Source organism: Equus przewalskii, chromosome 17, assembly GCF_037783145.1.
Source record: "Equus przewalskii isolate Varuska chromosome 17, EquPr2, whole genome shotgun sequence".
Taxonomy (NCBI): domain Eukaryota; kingdom Metazoa; phylum Chordata; class Mammalia; order Perissodactyla; family Equidae; genus Equus; species Equus przewalskii.
In genome coordinates, this window is record NC_091847.1 from 54,146,120 (window position 1) to 54,167,051 (window position 20,932).

At 51.6% G+C, this 20,932-nt stretch overlaps 1 protein-coding gene and 1 long non-coding RNA gene across 2 annotated transcripts; one reads left to right on the forward strand and one right to left on the reverse strand.

The window, feature by feature from the left end:
* Positions 1-905: 905 nt before the first annotated feature.
* Positions 906-3,421, forward strand: HOXD8 (homeobox D8). Its single transcript, XM_008533058.2, is given in 3 exon segments — positions 906-1,214; positions 1,216-1,585; positions 1,959-3,421. Coding segments are annotated over 3 exon segments (852 nt in total). The 5' UTR covers positions 906-1,028; the 3' UTR covers positions 2,255-3,421.
* Positions 3,422-4,810: 1,389 nt separating this feature from the next.
* LOC103559440 (uncharacterized) lies at positions 4,811-8,014 on the reverse strand. The gene is made up of 2 exons (XR_546978.2): positions 7,364-8,014; positions 4,811-5,719 (listed from the first exon to the last, which is right to left on the reverse strand). It is a non-coding gene; the product is annotated as an uncharacterized lncRNA (long non-coding RNA).
* Between the last annotated feature and the right edge of the window lie 12,918 nt (positions 8,015-20,932).

The following is a 20,932-nucleotide window of genomic DNA, read 5'->3' on the forward strand; positions in this document are numbered from 1 at the left end:
CCGGTCCGTCTACGCTTTTTGCCCTTGTTCCCTGGGCTGCGCCCGCGTGTCCAGAGGCGCAAAAGCCACGGCCAACCTCTGCGGGCTACTCTAGGGGCCGGGGGAGGGGGTCATTTGCTCCGCAGCCTCCTGGGAGTGGCCTCCCTGCCTCCCCCAAGTGTAAGGTTCTGCCGCGCCCCCGCCCCGCCGGCCGCGGACCGCATTCTCTCGGCCCCGGGGGCACGGCGAGCCCTTGGCAGTGCGGCTTTATGGGCCCCCTTTAAGGCCGGCGGAGGCATCTCCCGGCCGGCGTGAGGCGTCCCGTCGGGAGCAGCGGTGTCGCCTCCGCGCGGATCCCTCCGCGCGGTTATCTCGCCCCTATCTCGCTCCCTCTCCGCGCAGTGGCGTGGTGCGAAAATGCTTCGCCGGGGCGCACCGGGGCGGCAGCCTCGGCGGCGGCGGCGGCGAGAGCGGTGGGAGGGGGCCGCGGGGGGGGCGAGGTGAGAGGTGGCGGCGGGCAGAGGGTGTTTTTTTCTTTTCCCTCCAGAGCGGGGGTTTGTAAACCGAAGCCAAAGAGTGTCCCCGTGGGCCGGGCGCACTTTTTTTTCTTGTCCCGGTGCGTTCAGGGCCGCCTGGTGCCTGAGAGGAAACAGTGGAGGCAGCGGGGCAGGTCACCCGGGGCGTCGGCGATTATATTGCTGCCGAGCCGGCGCGCGCCGGGAGAGGCCGGGCGGGCGGTGGAGCGCGGGGGCTGGGCGAGGCCCCGCGACCCGCAAGGGAGGCGGTGCGAGGCCCAGGCGGCGGGCGCGAGAGCCGGGCATGAGCGCCCAGTAGCGGAGCGCCCGCGGCTGCCGGGCCTCAGAGGCGACGCGCGCGCGGGCAGGCGGGCGGCAGCGGCAACGTAGTCCGGCGGCCCCAGCGGCGCGAGCAGCCGCCCCAGAGGCCCCCGCGGCAGTGCGGCCGCGCCGAGGCGCGCTCTCTGCCTGCTCGGCGCCGCCCGCCTGCCCGGGGCCGCCCGACCTCGGGCCCCGGCCGCCGCGGCCGCCCCGATGAGTTCGTACTTCGTGAACCCGCTGTACTCCAAGTACAAGGCGGCGGCCGCGGCGGCGGCCGCGGCGGGCGAGGCCATCAATCCCACTTACTACGACTGTCACTTCGCGCCCGAGGTCGGCAGCCGCCACGCCGCCGCCGCCGCCCTGCAGCTCTATGGCAACAGCGCTGCCGGCTTCCCGCACGGCGCACCCGCACCCGTCGCCGCCGCCCGCCGGGCCGGGTTGCGGTGGAGGGGGCGGCCCGGGCCCCGGCCAGGACTACTTCCACCCCGGCGGGGGCAGCCCGGCCGCAGCCTACCAGGCCGCCCCCCCTCCTCCTCCGCATCCTCCGCCTCCGCCTCCCCCCTGCGGCGGGATTGCCTGTCACGGGGAGCCCGCGAAGTTTTACGGATACGATAACTTACAGAGACAGCCGATTTTTACGACCCAGCAAGAGGCCGAGCTGGTACAATATCCTGACTGTAAATCGTCCAGTGGTAATATTGGCGAAGACCCAGACCACTTAAATCAGAGCTCGTCTCCTTCTCAAATGTTTCCCTGGATGAGACCACAAGGTTGGGATGCATTTTTTTTTTTTAAGCGGGGAGAGGGGAGAAATCTGCTTTCGTCTCACGTTCTAGCTTTAAAACTCCCTCTTTCTCTCCCTCTCCTTTTCCTTCTTGTGCAGCTGCAGTGTCTCTCATTCATAGAGTAATAAGACTTTTTTTCTCCCCTTAAAGTAGAAACCATGTAAAGATGGGCGCAATAATTGTCAAGATCTTCTCTCTGCCCCTGTTGCTTGCACATCCTATATATATCAGAGCTAAAGAGAATTGTGTGTATTTCACCCCTTAGACCCGTTCCAGAAACCTCCAGCAACCTGCTGAGACACCATTACATTTTTAAAACGTTTGTTTTCCTCTTTTTTTGTTTGTTTATTTTAATCAGCAGCTCCTGGTAGACGAAGAGGAAGACAAACCTACAGTCGTTTCCAAACCCTAGAGCTGGAGAAGGAATTCCTTTTTAACCCTTATCTGACCAGGAAGAGAAGGATCGAGGTTTCCCACGCCCTAGCCCTCACGGAGAGACAGGTAAAAATCTGGTTCCAGAACAGGAGAATGAAATGGAAAAAGGAGAACAACAAGGACAAATTCCCGGTTTCCCGACAGGAGGCAAAGGATGGGGAAACCAAAAAGGAAGCCCAAGAACTGGAGGACGACAGAGCCGAAGGCCCAACAAATTAACTTCTACCTTTAAAATTTTACCACAGACTATTAAAACTAATGATCAACATATGCTGGTGGACACCACCTATTTTCTTTGTTGGAAAGGACTTTACCTGCATTTCAAGCTACCTTCATGTCACTGCTCTTGAGGTTTCTGCGCTTTGAGAGGGATTTGGGTGTTAAAAACAGTTTCTAGTATTGCAGAGAAGCAGCCTTCGAGCTGTCCTATGTAAGGGTAATTTGATACTCATCCTGTAGCTATATTTTTATAATGGTAGTTTTTAATGTCTGAGCTGGTGATTTGCCTCAACAACGTAAACTTCCTAATGATTAGCACTAAATAATTGAATATAAAATGCTTTATTAATCAAACAAGTGCACTTGAACATTTCAAATCTTTTCTTTATGGTGAGTAAATTAAAAGAAGTTTATTAATTTTTTAAAAAATTATGCCTGCAGAATATTTACTTTATATTATTTGATTTAAATATATTATTTATGTTTTTTTCTTTCTGCTTTTATAATGAATGGTTCGGGTGACTTTTGTTTACTCCTAAAACATTTCTTTGAGTATTTTGTAAATGTACTATCTCTGGGAAAAGTCTGGGCCAAATATTCGAAAAGCACATGTTAGCTGAAGAGTGTAATGTGTAGTCGTGGCTCTGCAGCTTCCTTAAACTTGCGGAAAATGTTGGGCCAGTGACAAAAGTTTCAGGACAATGTCAAAGTTGACATTTAATAATTTTTCTATAGTCTGTACAAATTATGGCAATGTAATCATCTAGAGTGAATGAATACTTGAAAAGCCAATTATAACATTTTCACTCATTAACTTCTCACTCTGGGAAGTCGCCTTGTGGAATGCCTCTAGTTTCTCAACTTGCTTTCATTTTGAACCGTGCTTGGTATCGCCTGAAAGCGCTAGGTCTCTATGCTGTGGCCGCCGCTATGATTCCGTTTTTTTGAGTAGGTGCCATATTTATTTGTATGCCCTTCGCTCTGTTTGCACACCCATTTTGAGCCAACTTGCTGTGCGCGTCTCAGATGTCGGTTGGTACGTCCTCTGCTGTTCTCCAGGATGGCCTCACCTATTTGAAACAAGCCCTGAGAGCAAACGCAGAAAAATCTGAGTGTAAACAACCGCTCCAAAAAATAGCTAGCTCCTTAATAAAGAAATTAATCTTTTTCTAGAGCTAGTGTCTTTGAGCGCCGCAAATAACCCTTTTCCTGAGTCAGGAACAATTGCATGGGCTGACACCAAGGCAACCTTCCGCTAAAGCTTCTATTTGATAAATAGTGGGTGGGGGTTACATGCACCCCAGCGGTAAAAATAAATAAATAAATGCAACGGTGGGGGCGACTTCCTTTCATTGCAGAGAGGGCTGATACACTATCCTAGCTTCATCCTGTTCTAAATAACCTTGGTCAGATACTGTGAAAGCTTTGAACTTCGCAAAGGACTCGAGTTGTAGGCCCACTGGGGGACGACCCAGAGTCCAGGTTACATCACAGCTGATTCCACTGAGCCCACACTGATGCTGGGGTTTGGGATCTGTTATTAACAAGATATCCATTTTCCATTCGAGGCTGCTCCTGCAGCTGCCATTTTACGAGGGAAGAGGAGGGGAAAGAGGGGAGGGAGAGAGAGGAGAAATTCAAGTAAGCCAACATTTCTCTTGGTAAAAGGGAAAGCACCTTTATCAGGTAGACATTGAGGAGCTCTGCTTTTTCTAGCTGTGTTTATTTTTAGAGAGGTACATTTTAATTTCCAAAGTGGCTTTTGTTGCTCAGGTAAGAAAAGGAAATCCTATAGCTTTAGGCCTGGATCACCCCCTCAGGCATTGGTGGGCTTTTGCCTGCTGCTTCAAGGACCAGGGAAATGTTGGCACAGATCGGGCTAGAAGCGAAGGACCACCTGGCTTTCTATCCAGGGAAGAGGCCGTGGCTGTGGCATTCACTGACCTGAACCCTGAATTTTAAGTCACGGGTGGCCCAGGGCTTAAGAAACATTTGCACAGGAGGAGACAGCTGCAAACGCCCATGCTGGATTTGGAAATGTTTTGCTCTGTGTGCTGCCTGAGGCTCTGCTGTTGGCTGGTATAGAGCAAGGATGCCAAGAGCCTGAAAGTATGGCTAGGGAACAGTCTGGGGGTGCGGGGTAAGCTGGCCAGAGACTAGTGCTGGCTAAACGTCAGCCAGCTCTCCATTTAAGGGACTCCTGTCTATTACCAAAATTCAGTGTCTCCCACTCAAGAATGCTCCCCAAATATCACTTTTAGAGCCACTGATTTGGGCAACATTCTATCAGGTGGGGGATCTGGTGCAAGGATGGATGTGGAAATCCAGGAAGGAATGGGAGACAGAAATGCCCTTATTTCCTTGGCATTCTGTGCTGCTCTGGAAGTGTTATACCTCTGACCTCATTGTCCCCCTAACTCATGGTAACATTGTAGCTCATGTACAGAAAAAGACGCGGTTGCAATAACTGATGTATTTGAACATACACAAATTTGGTGGGGTTTTTGCATATTTGGTGTATTTGTGCGTATACATAGATCACACGTGCAGAAAGTGTTGGTAATAAATGTAGGTATATATATTTCCTTTTGTAGTTAGGAAAAGCATGGATTTGTCTGCAAATAAAGAGCTGGGGGAATTACACATCACACACCCACTTGCCACCTTCTTTCTTACAGCGGCTAGAAACCCCCCATCATGGTGTTTCACGCAGATAGACTTGCAGTGACGAGCTCGGAAGATGCACTTCTAATTGGCTCAAATCTGTAAATACCCGAGGGTTTCTGCAACAAGGGAGCAAACATTTTTTGCTGCAGAAATTTGCATAAACCTTCAGAGAACCCTTTGCAAACCCAGACGATGCTTTTCTGCTCTGGGCTGCTTAGAGAGTCTGCTTAGAGAGGTCTGTAAACCGTTTAGAGAAAAATAGGACCATCCAATGTTAACACTGAATGAAAGAACCAAGCCTTCGAAGTGATTTAGGTTCTCTGTTTGCAAGGACCAGAAACACACAAAGGAGGGTGTGGATCTCAATGGTTCTTAGAGAAAAGCCAGTTCAGGGACTGCCATTTTGTGAGGTTCCACAAAGCCCAGCACATCGTTTACCTCTGTACAGGGGAAAAAAGTGCAAATATGGCTGCCTTTTCAGTGCAAAGAGTCTTTTCCCAGCTGTCCTTCCCCAAGCTGAAAAGGAGGGTCACAAAGCTCCGCTTTTATTTGGGTAGAAGGGGAGAGGAAAATTGAAAATTGAGATTATTTCTCAGAAAATTTTAGGATCGAACAATCTCTGGTTCAACATGTATAGACCAGTGTAAAGTGTTCTAGCTTGGGAGGGTCCAACAACTTGCCCCATTTTCTTGTATAATTAAAAATATTGTTTTATTATTCTTCACTGTAGAAGGTGTTGCTGTTTCTCATCCAAGCCTGTGTCTTCTGCTTCCAGGTGTTGGCTGAATCCACGGGTATCTGGGGATGGTCAAGGGAAGAGAGAGAACATTTTAATGGACCCTGACTGCTGCTATGGTTCCCTGCAGCAAAGTTAGAGCCCACTGACTTTTTCTAGAAAGAATATGACCTTTGCTGACAGATGGCAACAGAAGTCCTTTAATCAAAAACATCCAAGGTCACTGGAGCTTTTTCAAGTGATACAAATGGCCTGCTCCCAGAGGGTGCTGTGCGCTTCCTGCTTTAAGTCCATGTCCACTTAGGTACTTACTGGGTGTGAGGATGTTAATAGCAGAGAACTTGCACATAGACATCCAACGCAAATATTTATAAAGGTATTACTAGAAGTCCAAAGACAGTGTCCTTGATAGCAGGAGAGGGTTTACCTCTTTCAGGCAGGTCCTGAAGCCTGCGTGTCCATGCTCATGCATTAATGCTGAGGGAAGGCTGGGGCCAGGCAAGGACATTTACTTTCTGCTGATGTTCACTGGAGCAGCTACTACCAGAAGTGCAAAGGGAACGTGACTCCTGCCTTTGAAGAAAAAGGCCTATTTTTTTCAAGGCTGAAACTGGGGAGTTGTTCTTTTCCTGGACAAAAGGAGCCCCTCTCTTCAATACTGCATTGAGCAAGCTTTTGAATGGACAAACATTTAGGGGGCAAGGGAAGGGGGAGAACTCGAATGAAATTTCTTAGAAATGAGAATTGCACTCAGGAAGACCTAAAGCAAGGGCTTTCATTAGGGATCCAGAAAGATTTCTTCTCTCACCCAGGACTATCCAAGAGGATGCTTTTGCCCTGATAAAGGCCAGGCATTGGGAGCTCAAACTGATATTTTGGAGAGGTTGACGAGTATCTAAAACCATTTCCAGCCTTTGAGCTGGTTAGTGACTCTCCTACTGCAGAAACCCCAAGAAATGGGAGGGACCCCAATTTATGTTGAAGAGGGGAGGAGGGACTGTGAGCTCCCTTGGCCTGCAGAGCCCAGGTTTTCTGAGCAAGATCACTGGGGCTGTCTTGCCTGGAGATGAGAAGGGGCAAAAACCGAAAGTGCTTGGCCGCCCTTCCTGAGCGGGCCTTTTGGTGAGGGGAGGGGAGGAGAAGCCAAGTGACCCACACCAGGAGAGAGAGTTGGAAGGGTGGTGACTGCCAGGATCACCTCCCCGAGCGCCTGGGCAGTACGCCGCACTCATTTCCCCTCTAACAGCGCCCAATCGAGTAGAGGTTTCGAGTCAAACAAACAAAAACAAAAAGAAAAGAAAGAAAGAAAAAATAATGATTCCTAGGAAAGGTGAGAGAGAGAGAGTCAGGAACCGTGGAGGCAAGAGAGGCAGAAAGCAGAGGACAGGGGCACAGAGGAAGAAGGAGGAGAGGAGGGAGGAAAGAGGAGGAGAGAGACGAGAAGAGAGAGAGGAGAAAGAGAGGAAAAAACATGGCGCTTGCGAGCTGTATGTGCAAAATCCGCAAGGAATTGCAGTAAATTCCTTTTTGTTTGAAGAAAATTTACAACTTGGTAATAGACCTTTTTATGACCTATTTGCGGTCGTCATTGGCTGCGGCTGGTCATGTGCAGGCGCCGCTCGCCTTCACGGCCTTTTTCCTGATTTCCCAGGCGAATTTCCCCCCGCATTCTGCCTTCCTAGAGCCTCACCCCCTCTTTTTCTAACCTTTGTCTCTGCAGAGGTGGGTTCCAGTCGCCGGCTGCGGGAGTGCGGGGTCCGCAGCGGCCTCCGCTTCCGCCCGGCGCCCAACTTGGCCCCATGGCCGCTTCGCTCGGGCCGCGCCGCTGCCGCCCCCGGAGCCGGTGGGGAGCCGTGCGGGCGGGAGAGCCCGGAAGGAGCCCCGGGCTCCCAGGCCCCCGCCGGCGCCGACAGCGCCGGCCAGGAGCAGCCGGCCTGCTCCGGGTGACCGCCGCCGCCGCGCGGTCCCGGCACGAGCGGGTCCCTGCCGCCCGGAGCGCGCGTAGACCGGCAGCGCCTAATGGATTACAGCAGCCGCCCGGCCGACCGCCGCCTCCAGCTCGGCCGCCTCCGGGTAAGAGGTGCCCCCGCCCCCCTTTCGCCCCGAGCCCTGCCGGCAAGGAGCTCCAGGCGCCCACCTCCTCGGGCAGCTCGCTGAGGCTGGCCAGACCCCCTGCACTTCCCCGGGACCTGTGGGTGGCTGTCTGCGCCCCATGCTTCCCAATCACTCCTTCTCTGCGCGGGCGTCCCCTGGGGCCCCGGGTCGGGTCAGCTGAGCTCAGAAGCCGGAGGGAAGCCCCATTTCCTCTCGAGATTCCGAGAAGTGGATGGCGGCAGAAAGGACTCCACTGCCTGGATGGAGAGGCTGTGGAGCCTCACCCTGGGAAGAGTGTGTAGACGGTTCCTGGACGGCTCAGCTTTGCTGGGGGCACTAAAGGCACTCGGTTGTATAGAGCAGGGTTTTGCGGTTCGTCTGTGGTCAGAGGTACCGGGAAGGCTAACAGGTGTTTTTTGAGGGTTAGGGCTAGGGTTGGGGCTTGAGGTGGGGGTGGGGTGGACTCTGTGTACCCTGGATGTGCTTGGTTTGTTACTCTAGGCTTTGGTGAGTGATGCTAATTTCTAAGGTTTATGGTTTATTGGGCCTTGTGTATCAGGTGGAATTTTAAATATTTTTAACTGTTTCTCTAGTTCTTAGAGAATTTTTGTAACGACTCAAGAAAGGTCCCTCCCCCAGCTAATCTGTCAGGTGAATTTGGATTATTTTATATCACAAAATGGATGCATGTTTTGGGAGGTAATACTCTCAGAAAATCTGGTGCAGGTTTTGGGGAAAAACCGATAGACATTTCAGAAATGTGAAGCATGCCTAAGTTCAAACATCGTGTGTGTTTCTTATTTGCCAGAGTAGGAAAAGAATAGATATTTTGCTCTGTAAATATAGTGTCATGGTTTTTTGCCTACCAAAAAAAAAATGTTCTATAGCCACGTTTTCTCCTCTACTTCAAAATTACTTAACCGAAACATTATCTATGCGTCAAAAGAAAATCCTTGCAGGAAAAAAAGAATCCTATTTTCTCTCACCAATTTCGCACGGCACTTGAGGATGCAATTCTTAAATCCTATTGCCTATTCCCTCATGGGCACGCTGTGAAATATTAAAACCTTTGCACAATCTGCCGCATTGCGCATGAGGTTGACCTGCGCATGGCGAGTATCATCTCCATTGCACCTAGCTACAAATCCTAACACAATGTTCCCCTAAATATTTCAGTGTAACTGTGTTGGCCGTAAAAGCATTTCAGAACAATAAATGACATCTTTGTAGAAAGATATTTTTAGTAATTAACGATGGAATCACGCTCGTTTCAAAATGGAGGCCACGATTTGTGGCTAGTTCACGTCTGCGGAATTGTCGTGCATCACTAACTATGATTACTCACAAATAAACTGAATGACTTTCTTATTTGAAATGTCTGTATTTTGTAACTATTTCTCTACTGTGGGACAATGGCTGTTGAGATCATTCATGCTGGAAAAAAAATCATTACCTATTGAAAAGCAGGCCCCTGGTGGGCAGAGCCTGAGGAGTCCCTAGGTCGGCTGGGACCTGGGTGGAGGTGGGGAGGAGTTGTGGCAGTGATGGCCAAGCCCTAGTGTTCAGACCTTTAGTCGTTTTTCCCTGGGTTTGGTGGCCGAGTCTGCCCAAGTGACTACGAACTTGGGCGGGCTGCAGATCCGATTACGCATCAGAGGGTGATGTCCTGGGCAGATATGGAGGACTGCGGTAGCATTAAGAGCTTATTGGAACTAAATGATCGATTTCATCTAAGAATAAATAATCTGCAAACCACATTTGAACTCAGGCCACTTAGTCCACGAGGAGACTAGTTCACGCTTTTACCACTGCTGGAAATGCTCCCATTGTCACTGTTAATTCAATACAAAATTTAAATGAAATAAAAAACACTTGGACCCTAAGAGCTCACAAGCCAGAGAGTGTCACTTCCAGCGTCCTTGGCGCCAACCTCTACCCGTTTGTAGATCAGGGAGTCGGTGGCATGTCCAGGCCTTGGTGTCCACGGGTCAGGCTGTGAGCTGGGCTTGCGCTCTCCGCGAGGACTAGGCAAGAGCGCAGCTCCCTGTTAGAAATGTGGCCAAAGCATCAGGGCTGAAAATCAAACGTATTTTCCTGTCAGATGCTCCTCCAAATAAATAAATTTCGCCAGAAATCTGTTTTCTGAGCTCGAGAAGCAGGGGGAATTGGAACAAAGACAGTATTTCACTCTGGGCTGGCAGGCAGCTGTTAGAGGTATTTACGGCCTTGCCGCAGTGCGGTCGCCGAGCAGGGCACGCGGGGCCACCGGAAGCTGGGGAGAAGCCACCAAGAACTCGGAATTCCGATTTAAGTCCAATTTAGGGCCACTTTCCGGAATTGGTGTGGATAGATACCCTCTTTCTAGGAACTAGTCCCTTAGACTTGATAGTTGTGCAGAATGAGGGAGAAGTTGTGCTCTCTGAATGCAGGGTCGTTTTTCCCCGCCTTGATTAACAACTCAAGACAAGTCGTGCACTAGACGTGACATTGCTGATCCAAATGACAACCTTGAGAGTGTCCATTGGCAACATGGCGATTTTGTTGGTTTGGCGGAACAGGGCTTGCAAGTCAGAAAGCATAGTTGAGCCTTTTAATACAGGTTTTCCTGAAAAAGAAAAGTCTGTTTCCTCTCTCTCTGAGATAGGACGTCCAAGCCCGTCCGCAGGCAGGCGCTGCGGCAGCGCCCCGGGTCGCACACCGCACAGAGCTGCGTACTCCGCCCGCACCGCTCAGGGCCCCGCAGCGCCTGCCACGCACGCTCGTCCGGCGTCCCGTCCGGCGCATGTGCAGTGAGACGGCCCAGCCCGGGGATCCAACCAGCAAGGCACGGCTGGGGGGAGGGGGCGAGTGGGTCAGAGCAGGAAGATATAACACGATCCCTCCACTGCTCCCTCCCTCTTGATTCGCTACTCGTCTTTCCTTTATTCCAGCCTTCCATCTAAATATAGCCAAACATCTTGCCCTTCACTACGTTATTTTCAATCATCTTGACTCACCACCCCACCCCAATTTAAATCTGTAGTTTAGAAACAGTCTGCAAATGCGAGCTAGTGGCCAAAGGGAAGCCAAATCCTTCAAGGTGTTAAAACACACACATTTTTTAACACCTTAAAAGAGTTTATATATATGTGATCCTCGGGGAAGCATATAGATTTTTTCAGTCTGGTGCTTCTGCTTTGGAAAAAGGCCTTTCCTCTTGGCGCCTGTTCAAACCGCCAAACTTGAGGCCAATCGTTCAGCTGAACCATCCCCGGATCTTGTTACGCCAGCGCAGCACGTTCGAGGGCTCTGTGGGGGCCAGTGGTTTGGCGGAGAGCGGTCAAATAAATAAATAAACGGACAAACTGGAGGGATTTTCCGCTTGGGCTCGCCTAATTAATGGGGGATGCACGCTCCCGGGCCGCGAGCCTGTGGTCAGTGCTGGGGAGGTGGGGTGGGAGGCCCCCTCAGGGCCCTCGCGACTCTTTCGGGCCGCCCCGGAGACACCGAAGGACGAGCTTACGGCCTCTGGTGCGGGAAGACCTCGGCCGGCGTAGACCAGCCCGGCCTCGGGTTTCCGGGGTTGCTGCAGCGCCCCTGCCTGGCTGTCTGGCGCCTTGTCCAGGAGGAGGCGCTGTAGGACAAGCGTCTCGCTGGCTGCCGCGACTCCGGAGATGCCCTGGGCGCCCGCGGGCGGGGAAGGGGAGGTCACGTGACCCCGCCCCGCCCTCCAGTCCTGCTCGCAACCTGCTTTCGGCCTCCGAGAAGGGTCGCCGAGGCTGCGCCGGCTCCCGGGGGGCTGCTTCCCGGGACCGACAGCAGAGGCAGCCACGAGGCCCGGGAGAGCCTGAAGGCAGGTTCTGGGGTAGCAGGCCACCTCACTTCCTCTGCCTTCCCAGAGGGGGCGCGATTTCTGCGCGCTGGGCTCCTAAGAGCAGGAAACTAGGGTCCCGTGGTGGGGCAAACCGCGCCCAATCCGCAGGATCCCAAACAGACCCTTCATGCTGAGCTGCTGTTCTTGCCACTTTCCCTTTCTTCGATCCTGGGAGCCAGATTGGGCAGCCTTGAAAAGCACATTGTTGCCCAGCGCCTCTGGCTGGCTGGCGGGCCTCGCCCTGGCTTACCCAGAACAGGGCCCGGCTTCCAGGACTCCCTCGGGGCTCCTTGACGCTGAGAGCCAAGGTGAATCCCATTGACTTTACAGCTTGAGAACTCCACACATGCTCATCTCTACCCTTTTCCACATCGCCCACACGTCCTTCTTTCACCATTGTGCCCATTTCAGGCCTTTGGTGGACCCACGGGGGATTTCTTGCGCCAGGGGTGACACCCAACTTCAACAACTGGCTCTGATCCAACCCCACTGATCCTCCTTTGTCTCCTGGCAGCGCAGTCTTTTGCCTCCCTCTTTTCTCTACCTTAGGGCAATGATTCTTCATGAAGGCCTGCATTCAAATCTCTTGTTTATAATGCAGGTTTTTGGGTCTCATGCCAGACTTACTGAATCAGAATGTCCGGGACCTGCATTTTATAAACACTCTCCTCCAGGGCAATTAGGATGCACGCTTATGTTTAAGAACTACTGGTCAAGGGTCTCTCCTGTTTCTTCTACAGTTCTTCTGTCTCCAGGGGACACATTTCCTCTACTGCTCAGCACTCCCACAGTTCCAGGGGCTCCCTCCCTAATTGGGTTTTCTAATGTCACTATCCTATAGGCTGAATAATTGGTCCCATTTAGGGAAGGGGACATTGATCCCTTGCTAACTTGGAGATTTCAAAGAGATGAGTAGGTTCTGGGTTCAGACTGCCTTGGTCATATCTTTACCACTTACCTGCTGTGTAACCTTAGGCAGATCAGGCAAACGTTTTTGTTTCCTCATTTGAAAAGTAGGGATAATAAGAGTACCTTCAAGGCTTGTTATGAGAATTTTGACTAACGGCTTTACAATACCTTAACTCACTGGTTAGGTACTTACAACAGTGTGTTCGCACAGCAAACATTCAATCCGTATCCCTTTTCTGCTCAGCAATCAGACCTAGAGTTTTAGAGCTGAAAGAGACCTGGTTCACTTACTCAATCCTTGCATTCTACAGAGAAGACAGGCCTAGGCTTGGTCACACAGGAAGTGGCAGACCCAGGAGAACATTGTTCTGGGACTCTTCCTATTCCTGTAGTGGGAATCCTCCGTGTCAAAGGCCCCCTTGGGTCTCAGTGTCTGGCAGCTGCCTATAGGTAGACTTCAGGGCTGTACCCACGAAGAAAGTGCCCCTAGCTCCTCAGTGGACAGATGTCAGGTAGGAAAGGCCTCACACCCACCAGGGACATCTGCAGCTCCTACAGAGGGCTTCAGGTCTTTCCAGAGAGCAGGCCCCACTGTCCACCTCCTGGAGTCACCTCCACCACCACCTATCAGTCACACTCACCAGGGCAAGTACCCTCTTTTCAGTCTCTTGAAATCTGGGGCAGAAAAGCAAAAGGCCAGTGGGCAACAGCAGAGGAGGCCAGGAGTGCCCACTCCCTGTGAATCTGCTTGTGCTCCAAGATCTGGGCTCTGGGGCCATGGCCAAGCTGCAGCTCCCAACTTGGGTCATTGTCATGCCAGGGTATGTCTTGGAGAAGACCTACCCCACAAATCTCCATCAGCCCTTCCAATTGTTTGAGATTCTTTATATCTTTTAAAAAGAGTTATGTAAATGCTACTTCAGGCTACAACCCACACACATGCACACCCCCCTGCAACCAGGTTCCATCGCCTTGACTTCTGCCTATAGACTTTTCCTGAGGGCTTCGGCAGCCCTTGGCCAAGCTGCTTCTCTTGGCTTAACCAGGAGTCCACCTGGGTCAGATTTTCTCTCAGCACACATATCTCTTCTACTATCAACCATGTCAGGCAGAGTTTGGCCCATGGCAGAGGGCAGCGCTGCAGCCCCCCAGCCACCCCCAACTTCTGTGCCATCTAACCGCCATCCCCGGTTCTCAAAGGACTTAGACAGCCACACCAAACCCTGCCCTTTGGGACCACTGGAACCTTTTTCAGCCGCTGACCCCACCATCAGAGATCCTACCCCAGGGCCCCTCCTTTTTGGATCCTATCTCTTGCTAATAGAGTTTTCCCCTGGGGTCATCTTTTCTTCCCAGAGGACGACAAGCCAGAGTTCCCATAAGTGGACTCCATTTTAGGGGGAGGGGGTGGTGGGAGAAGTGTTCCTCTTTCAGTGATAGAGTACAGTGCCAACAATATGGAATCCTATTTCTCTCCTGCTTGATACTCCCTGCTCAACTCTTTTCTGGCTCTACTCCCAGCCTATGTCCCTGTGTCCCTAAGTATCAGGCCTGGGCAGTCTCTTCTTCCATCTGCCCCCAGCCTAGGGAGTTCATCCAAAGCCCCATCCCCAACCATCCTGGTCGTGCAGACACTTAAAGAGGAGAACTCAATACCAGCTCTGAGCAAGAGGCCTCTGCACAAGGGGCTGTTTGGGTGGGCAGAGGGCTGACCTCATTACATTTGAGTGCAGCTGATGCCTCCTGGGGCCCTTTCATTCTCTCCTTCTGGAGAGAATTTGGACTCCTCTTCCATTACCACCACTGAAAGTCCTTGGGAAAACCCCAAGAAATTGGACCAAGCTAGTCTGCTGTTCCCCCTGGTGCTCAGCCTGCTTGCTAGACTGTTCTTCCCTATCCCAACTGTCTCATTCATCTACAGAAGCCCAGGACATTGAGGACTGGGGGCAAGGGAAGATTGTAGGAAGGTAGACCCTCTCTCCTTCATCACGTTGCCTGGCTGTCCTGAGATTAGAAAGTAGCTGAAGACGTCTGCCTCCTCGATGTTTCCTTTCTTTCCTCCTTTTCCCTAGGCATAGCTAGTTACGTTCCTGTTATCTAAATAGACCGAGTAGGCTGTGTAATTATATTCCTCTTTTTATGTAAGCCACAGTGAAGACTTCAGGCAAATCCCAATCACCACCTTCTTCACCATTTGCTCAAAAAATAGCTCCTGAGCCCCGATTAGGTGCCAGGCGTTGTTTCAAACATCACCTCCTCAGCCTGGTCTTCTCCTTATGCCATCCAATTGCCTAGAAAGTCATGCATCCTTGGATTGTTCCTTTAACTTAAGGAAAAATAAAGATTTTCCAATATAACTTTGTTATAGTGGGTTAACAGGGACTGCTTTTGAAGCTGTTCACCTAGTGCTAGCAGAATCAGAAACCATTTTTAAAGGGTTGATCTTTACTCATACTTTAAAAACAGATGCTACCAACTGTAAAAGCAAAAGATCTTCCTAAGTGGCTAATGACTGGGGGGGGGGAGCAGGGGGGGGGGAGGAGAAATAGATGCCATACAGTCCAAGCTAACAGCCCCCTGCTTTCTAGCTAATGAAAGTCAAGTCAGGAAGCGGGTTTAGAAATGCACGGAGAATGGGTGGAAATTGGGATGCAAAGAGATCTTTGTAGAGAGGGAGATGGGCTTGATGGGATTTGTTGATGAGAACTTTTGCAACTGAATTTGATTTAGAAATCACGTGTGTGTGCTCTACAAATCCACACAGAACATCCATTCTGTTAGTTGCAATAGTTAAAATCACACATTTTCACACTGATGGCAACTCTAGCGGGCTATAGAAGGATGTTGGGATCAATTCTCTTTTTGCTTACTCTCTTGGTGGAAGCTGGGGGCATCTTTCTCACCCCCACCTCCCCAAGCGTAGACTTTCACATTCTCGGGGAAAGCAGCGCTCAGGCCCAAGCCCCTTTTCTTGGCTTTCTCAGCAAGAGTGCACGCTCCCTCCTCCTCCCTTAGGCTCTCCCTCTGGTGGGAGTGGTAGTGGAGAGGGTTGGGGGGATAGGATCCCACCCAGCTTTGGGCCCCCAGGACTGTGAGCCCTGAGCCCTGTGGTTGGGGGCACTGTGGGACTGGGGACATCTGACTTCCTGGGCTCTGGTTCCTTAGAGCCTCATTTGCTTCCTCACACCCTGTCCCCTTCACACCAGGGCTGTTTTATTGTTTTATAACCTTCTTTAGAGCTTCAGTTGCCAAAGATTCCGATGGGGCTATTTTCCACTTTCTCACTTTACCAAACCCTAAGTCTTGCTGTTTTAAGCAGTTTGGTCACTTGCAAAGACTTCCCTTTCAGATCTAAGCAAATTATAGAAAGCTCTAGGCAAGGGGCTACCTTCAGCTTTTGCTGAGCCCATCTACAACAATACAGAGCCAAGTGTTAACTCCAACAGCCAACCCACCCCCAAGCCCACCCAGCCTCTCCCTAACCACCCTTTTTCTATTGGAGCTTGAACAAAATCTCAAATAACTTCTAGTATAAGCAAGTAAGAAGTAGCCTTTGACTTTCCTCTTTATTTATTTACCACATCTAGAGCTAGAAAATGATTGAAATAAAGGAGTTGATGGTACTCACAGAGAATGCAGCCAAAGAACCATAAGACATGCCCACCAACCAGCTTTTTCCAAATTGTACTATCTCCCAACTTAAACAGACGGCTCTGAAAAGATGCTATATGAAAAGCACGGGGTATTGATATGAATCTGATACCCCTTGCATCCTGGATATTTGGAACTATTTAAATGTGAGGGAACAGTTGCAGTGAACCTTTATTTAGTGAATAAAAGTTTAAAGCCAAAGGTTATTTATGGTTCTGCAGAGATGGGACCTGAGTGGCTATTTATGAGCACGTGATTCCAATAAACTTTGTTTTATGGCTTGAGAGTTGACAAGCCAAAATATAATTCCCACCATAAATTAGGTTAAGAGCATACAAGTGCAGATGCTTGGTTCCTGGAGCAGCGATAGGAATGGGAGAGGCTCCAGCTAGCACCGAGCTCAGAAGGAGACAGTTCTCCTCCCAGCTCCCCTGCCCGCTAGGAGAGAAAGCCAGTAAGTCACTTATTACTTTTTCCACGACAACTCCAGGGGTGGGGGATTTCTCTGCCTCCTCTTGGTCTTGTCTGCCTGGGGTGGAGAAAAGTCCCATCGAAGTTAATTCTAATTTTAGCCTAAACCCAAATTAACAAATGGAATGAGAATTCTGGTTTTCTCCCCTCTCTCCGGGCATAGAAAGTTAGGAATTGAGGGCTCCCACTTTACAAGAGGGACTTACTGTCTCTCCCCTCCCCATAATGGAGCATCTGCTTCCGAAGTGGGATGAAACTGTGGTAGTCTAGGTGGAGAGAGAGAGAGAAAGGATGAGGATGGAGATGGCTTTGCCTCTGAGATTTCTCAGAGAAGCCTACCATCCTAGAATAAAACTAGAGGAGATAGAAAACTTAAAGCAGGACCCCGGCGCCTGTGAGGACCGCTGCTTTGTAAGATTGCTTTGTGGGTTCTCCAGCAGCAATGCTGACAAAATGATGTCATATCCATAGAGCTGGATAACATTCTAAAGCATTGCCAATTACCTTTAAACCCATCGATTTTCCTCCTCCTTGGTTATCATTTGGGTCCTCATTTCCCTTGGAAATTGCTCTTTGTTTTGAATTGGAGAAGAAGTGGGAAGGCAAGTCCCAGCCATGCGTGGTCCTTCTTTGGGAAGAAGACAGGTTTTGGGAGTGCTGGTTGGGGCTGGGGAATTTGAAACCGATCTGAACCTGGAAAAGGGGGCTGAATTGCTCCCAGCGCAAGACTGACGGGGAGCTGGGGCGGGAGACAGATGCAGCGGCTGCCCCCTCCCCAGTGGACCTGAGCCCACCCGGCCGATTGTGCAGAAGGAAACACACAAAGGCCTATTTTCTCCTCGCTTCCCGTTTTCCCACTGGGGAAACCCTGTTACAGGCAGCCTGAGTCGGGCCAAGCAACCAGTAAGGTTTTGCCCAAGGATGCATGGAGTGGGGGAGGTGGTAGGGGCCATACTCTCCTACTCCGTGGGTCTGCCCTTGAAGACTGCGGTCTCTCGCTCCGCGGAGAACTTGGCGCAGTTCCTGGGGGCGGGCACCCGAAGCAAGGAGGTCTGGGTATTGGTGGGGTGTCTGGGCCTTGTCATTTTTCTGTGTATCATCTATCTCTGCTTTATTATCCTGTGGAATTTGAGTGACCCTCGTTTTCATTGCAACAGGTTCGGGACCATGAGACACCGCCGCTGTAAGTACCTTCCCGTTTCTTCCGAATCGCGAAGAGGCGGTACCGATAGCTGGAGAGGTGGTGGGCGAGGGCCACGCTAGGGGGTGGGTGGAAGGGAGAACGGCCCTGCCTCCCCTGGCCTGGCGATACGAGGGGAGCTCCCTTGGAGGTGGCGGCTCTTAAGTTGAGCTCCCAGAAAATTTTTCTGGGGCCTAGCTCACAGTCACCTAACCAAGGGAACGCCGCGAGCTCTCGACCTTGTCCCCTTGGGCCTCCCTGGAACCTTCCGGGCCTTTCCAGGCCTCCCCAGCTCGCACAGGTGCAGTTCTGCCGCAGTGTACGCTTCTGTTAAGAGCTTGCAGCTAATTAGCAGCCCGCCCTATTAACACGTTGCGGCGAGCGTTGCCTTCTGCTCGAACCAACCTGCTAAACACCAAGGCAACGGGATCCCCCTCCGCAGCCCAGCCCAGCCCAGCTTAACCCGGTCTAGCCTAGGCCAATCTTCTCTTGTTTTTAATGAAAAGAAGGGGAAAAAAACAAAAACAAAAAACAACCCTCTATGGCTACGGGTGTTTTCAGTTGGCCCTCTTCCGGGAAGGGCTGTGAATTCTGAGCTTTACGTGGAAGTCCCTCCTCGCCCCTCCCCTGGCCCCAGCCCCCGTCGTTTGGGCTCTGGGTTGGGGACACCGGCTGAATGAGGAGCATTCACCTCTGCTTCTCAGTAATTACAATTCGAGAATTTCCCGCACCAGAGCCGCTGGTATTGCAGGCAAACTTGGGGGGTGGGAGGGTTGCGGTGGGGGCATAGATTTTTGGGGTCCTGGACTCGGAAGTTTGGATCTGAGTTGTATGTGCCGCGGACAGGTACATTTCTGAGGAGGCCCGTGAAGCCTCCAGGAAGAAGATTTCACTAAGATGATGGTACGGCCCCTCCCTCACTGCAAAACGGAGATGATTTTATTTTAATGGAAGATGGAGTATGCGAGAGCGGTGGGAACCAGGCACCCTCCCTCTCTGGTGAGACGCCCTCTTTCCAGGGTCAGAGAAGCTGGGACTTGGCCCTGGGCCAGGTTTCTTTGCCCTACAGGCTGGGCAACCTGGTTGATTCCCTGGGGCCTGGGCTCACCCCTAGAAGTGGAGATTCTGCCCACTACATGGTTCCCCTCTAGGAATCAGGCTGGCTCAAGTGAAACGGGCTCTGAGCTCCAGGCTAGAAAACCTGGTGTCGCCAGGACCCCCTGGTCTTGCCCCCCTTCCTGTCCATGCCTGGCTCTGGGTGCTTATCTCTGCCTGCGCTCCTCCCTTGCAAACCCACACTCGGCACCCTGTAGCTGAACACAGCACAAAAAGATCGAGAGATCAAAAGCATTTGTATGGGCAGTCGAGCGGGAGGTGAATATTTAACGCTTTTGTTCATCAATAACTCGTTGGCTTTGACCTGTCTGAACAAGTGGAGCAATAAGGTGAAATGCAGGTCACAGAGTCTAACAAATATGAAAATGTGTACCCTCACCCGGGTCCCCACCTGGCCCAGCAGGCTCCCCCAATTTGTCTGGATAAAGCCCAGGCCCAGTGTCCCCAGGAAGGCTGGTGTATGGGAGCACTTGGCATTAGGGGAATTTGAGGTGAACCCCCTTGGGGCAAGGGAATTGGGCATGGGGCAGCCTCGGAGCTCTTGTTAGAATTGGCACCCAGGAAATCCCTACAAAAGAGCCAAAGCACTGGAACCAAAGGATAGGGGGGAGGGGTGTGCAAGTGCAAAGTGCGGAGTAGAAGCAGGCAGCCAATTTTGCCAGGCTCTGGGCAGAGGGGATGGATGCTCCCCTCTCCACCCCACCAGGCCCAGGCTGAGGCTTGAAACTGATTTTTGAATCATGAGGGGAAAATCAAAACAATCAAAAAAAAATTTCAACACCTCTGGCCTATGCTCAGGGATCCAAAAGCCCCACTGAAGCCCGGGCATCCCTCTGCCCCCAAACTCCATCCTGGCCCTGAGTGCCTCTGTGCTCTTGGTGCCCTGAACCAAGGGGTGAGCCCCAGATGGCGCAGAGGCGCTGGCGGCGGGCGCAATTCGTGAACTTTTGTACTCTTGTGTGCTGCTGTCGGCAAAGCAAAAATAATGAAACTTTGTGATATGTTTGTAAATGATTTCGAATGACCCCTCGCCCTGCCCTTCACCATTAGTGCGCTGGCCCTGGCCCAGGGCAGCTGGATGCCTGCAAGCAGCGCCTGCCGTGGGGTCTGCAGCAGCAGCGGACAGGACGGAGAGGCCAGCCGGGCTCAGGGCCCAGGAAGGTAAATGCGCAACTTCTGGGAGAACTAGCTTCGGTAACCATCCTGGCTTGCCTCGGCAGTGGGAAAAAGAATGGGCAGAGGATATTCCCCTCTTGCCTCTTTTTCTTCTGCCACTGAGGGATTTGCTCCTTTCTGGAAAATACCACTTGATAAGGGAGGGGGGGAGAATATTTGGATCTGGGGAGGGGGGTAATAAAGCCGCCATTTCTGGGATGGATTATTTTTTTCTCTTCTTTCTCTCTTAAGAAGACTCTCCTGGCTCCTTGGCTGCTCGGTAACCTCAGCCCCAGTACAAGGATGGGGAACTCGTTGCTGCAAATTGCCACCAAGTCCTTCAGGCCACCTGAACCGTCTCTGAGAGTGCGGGTGGCTGAGTCCGTGCGGTGGCCGCTCCGAGGAAGAGACCGAGGCTGGCAGCAGTCTGGGTACCTGCTCTGGGTGGAACCCGGAGGTAGTAACGTTGTCTATATATACCCTGTAGAACCGAATTTGTGTGGTATCCACATAGTCACAGATTCGATTCTAGGGGAATATATGGTCGATGCAAAAACTTCACGTTTCTCCAAAACAGCCAGAGTGGGAAGTGGAGGCCAGAGGCAGCCGGCGCGGGTCAGTCTTCTCTTTCTGTTTTATTACCTTGGACTCCAGGAGGATCGACGGAGCCTGGTGGCAGAGAGCAGCCTTTCCCTGGAGAAGACCCTCACCTTTAAACAGAGGCTCTTGTGTAAACCCTTAATTGGTTGTATGAATGCAGGGCCAAAGGGCTAGATTTTGGGAGACTCGGGACTGAGGTGGGAGGCCAGGTAGCACCCCAGCTCTGCCCTCCAGCTTGAGGTTGGA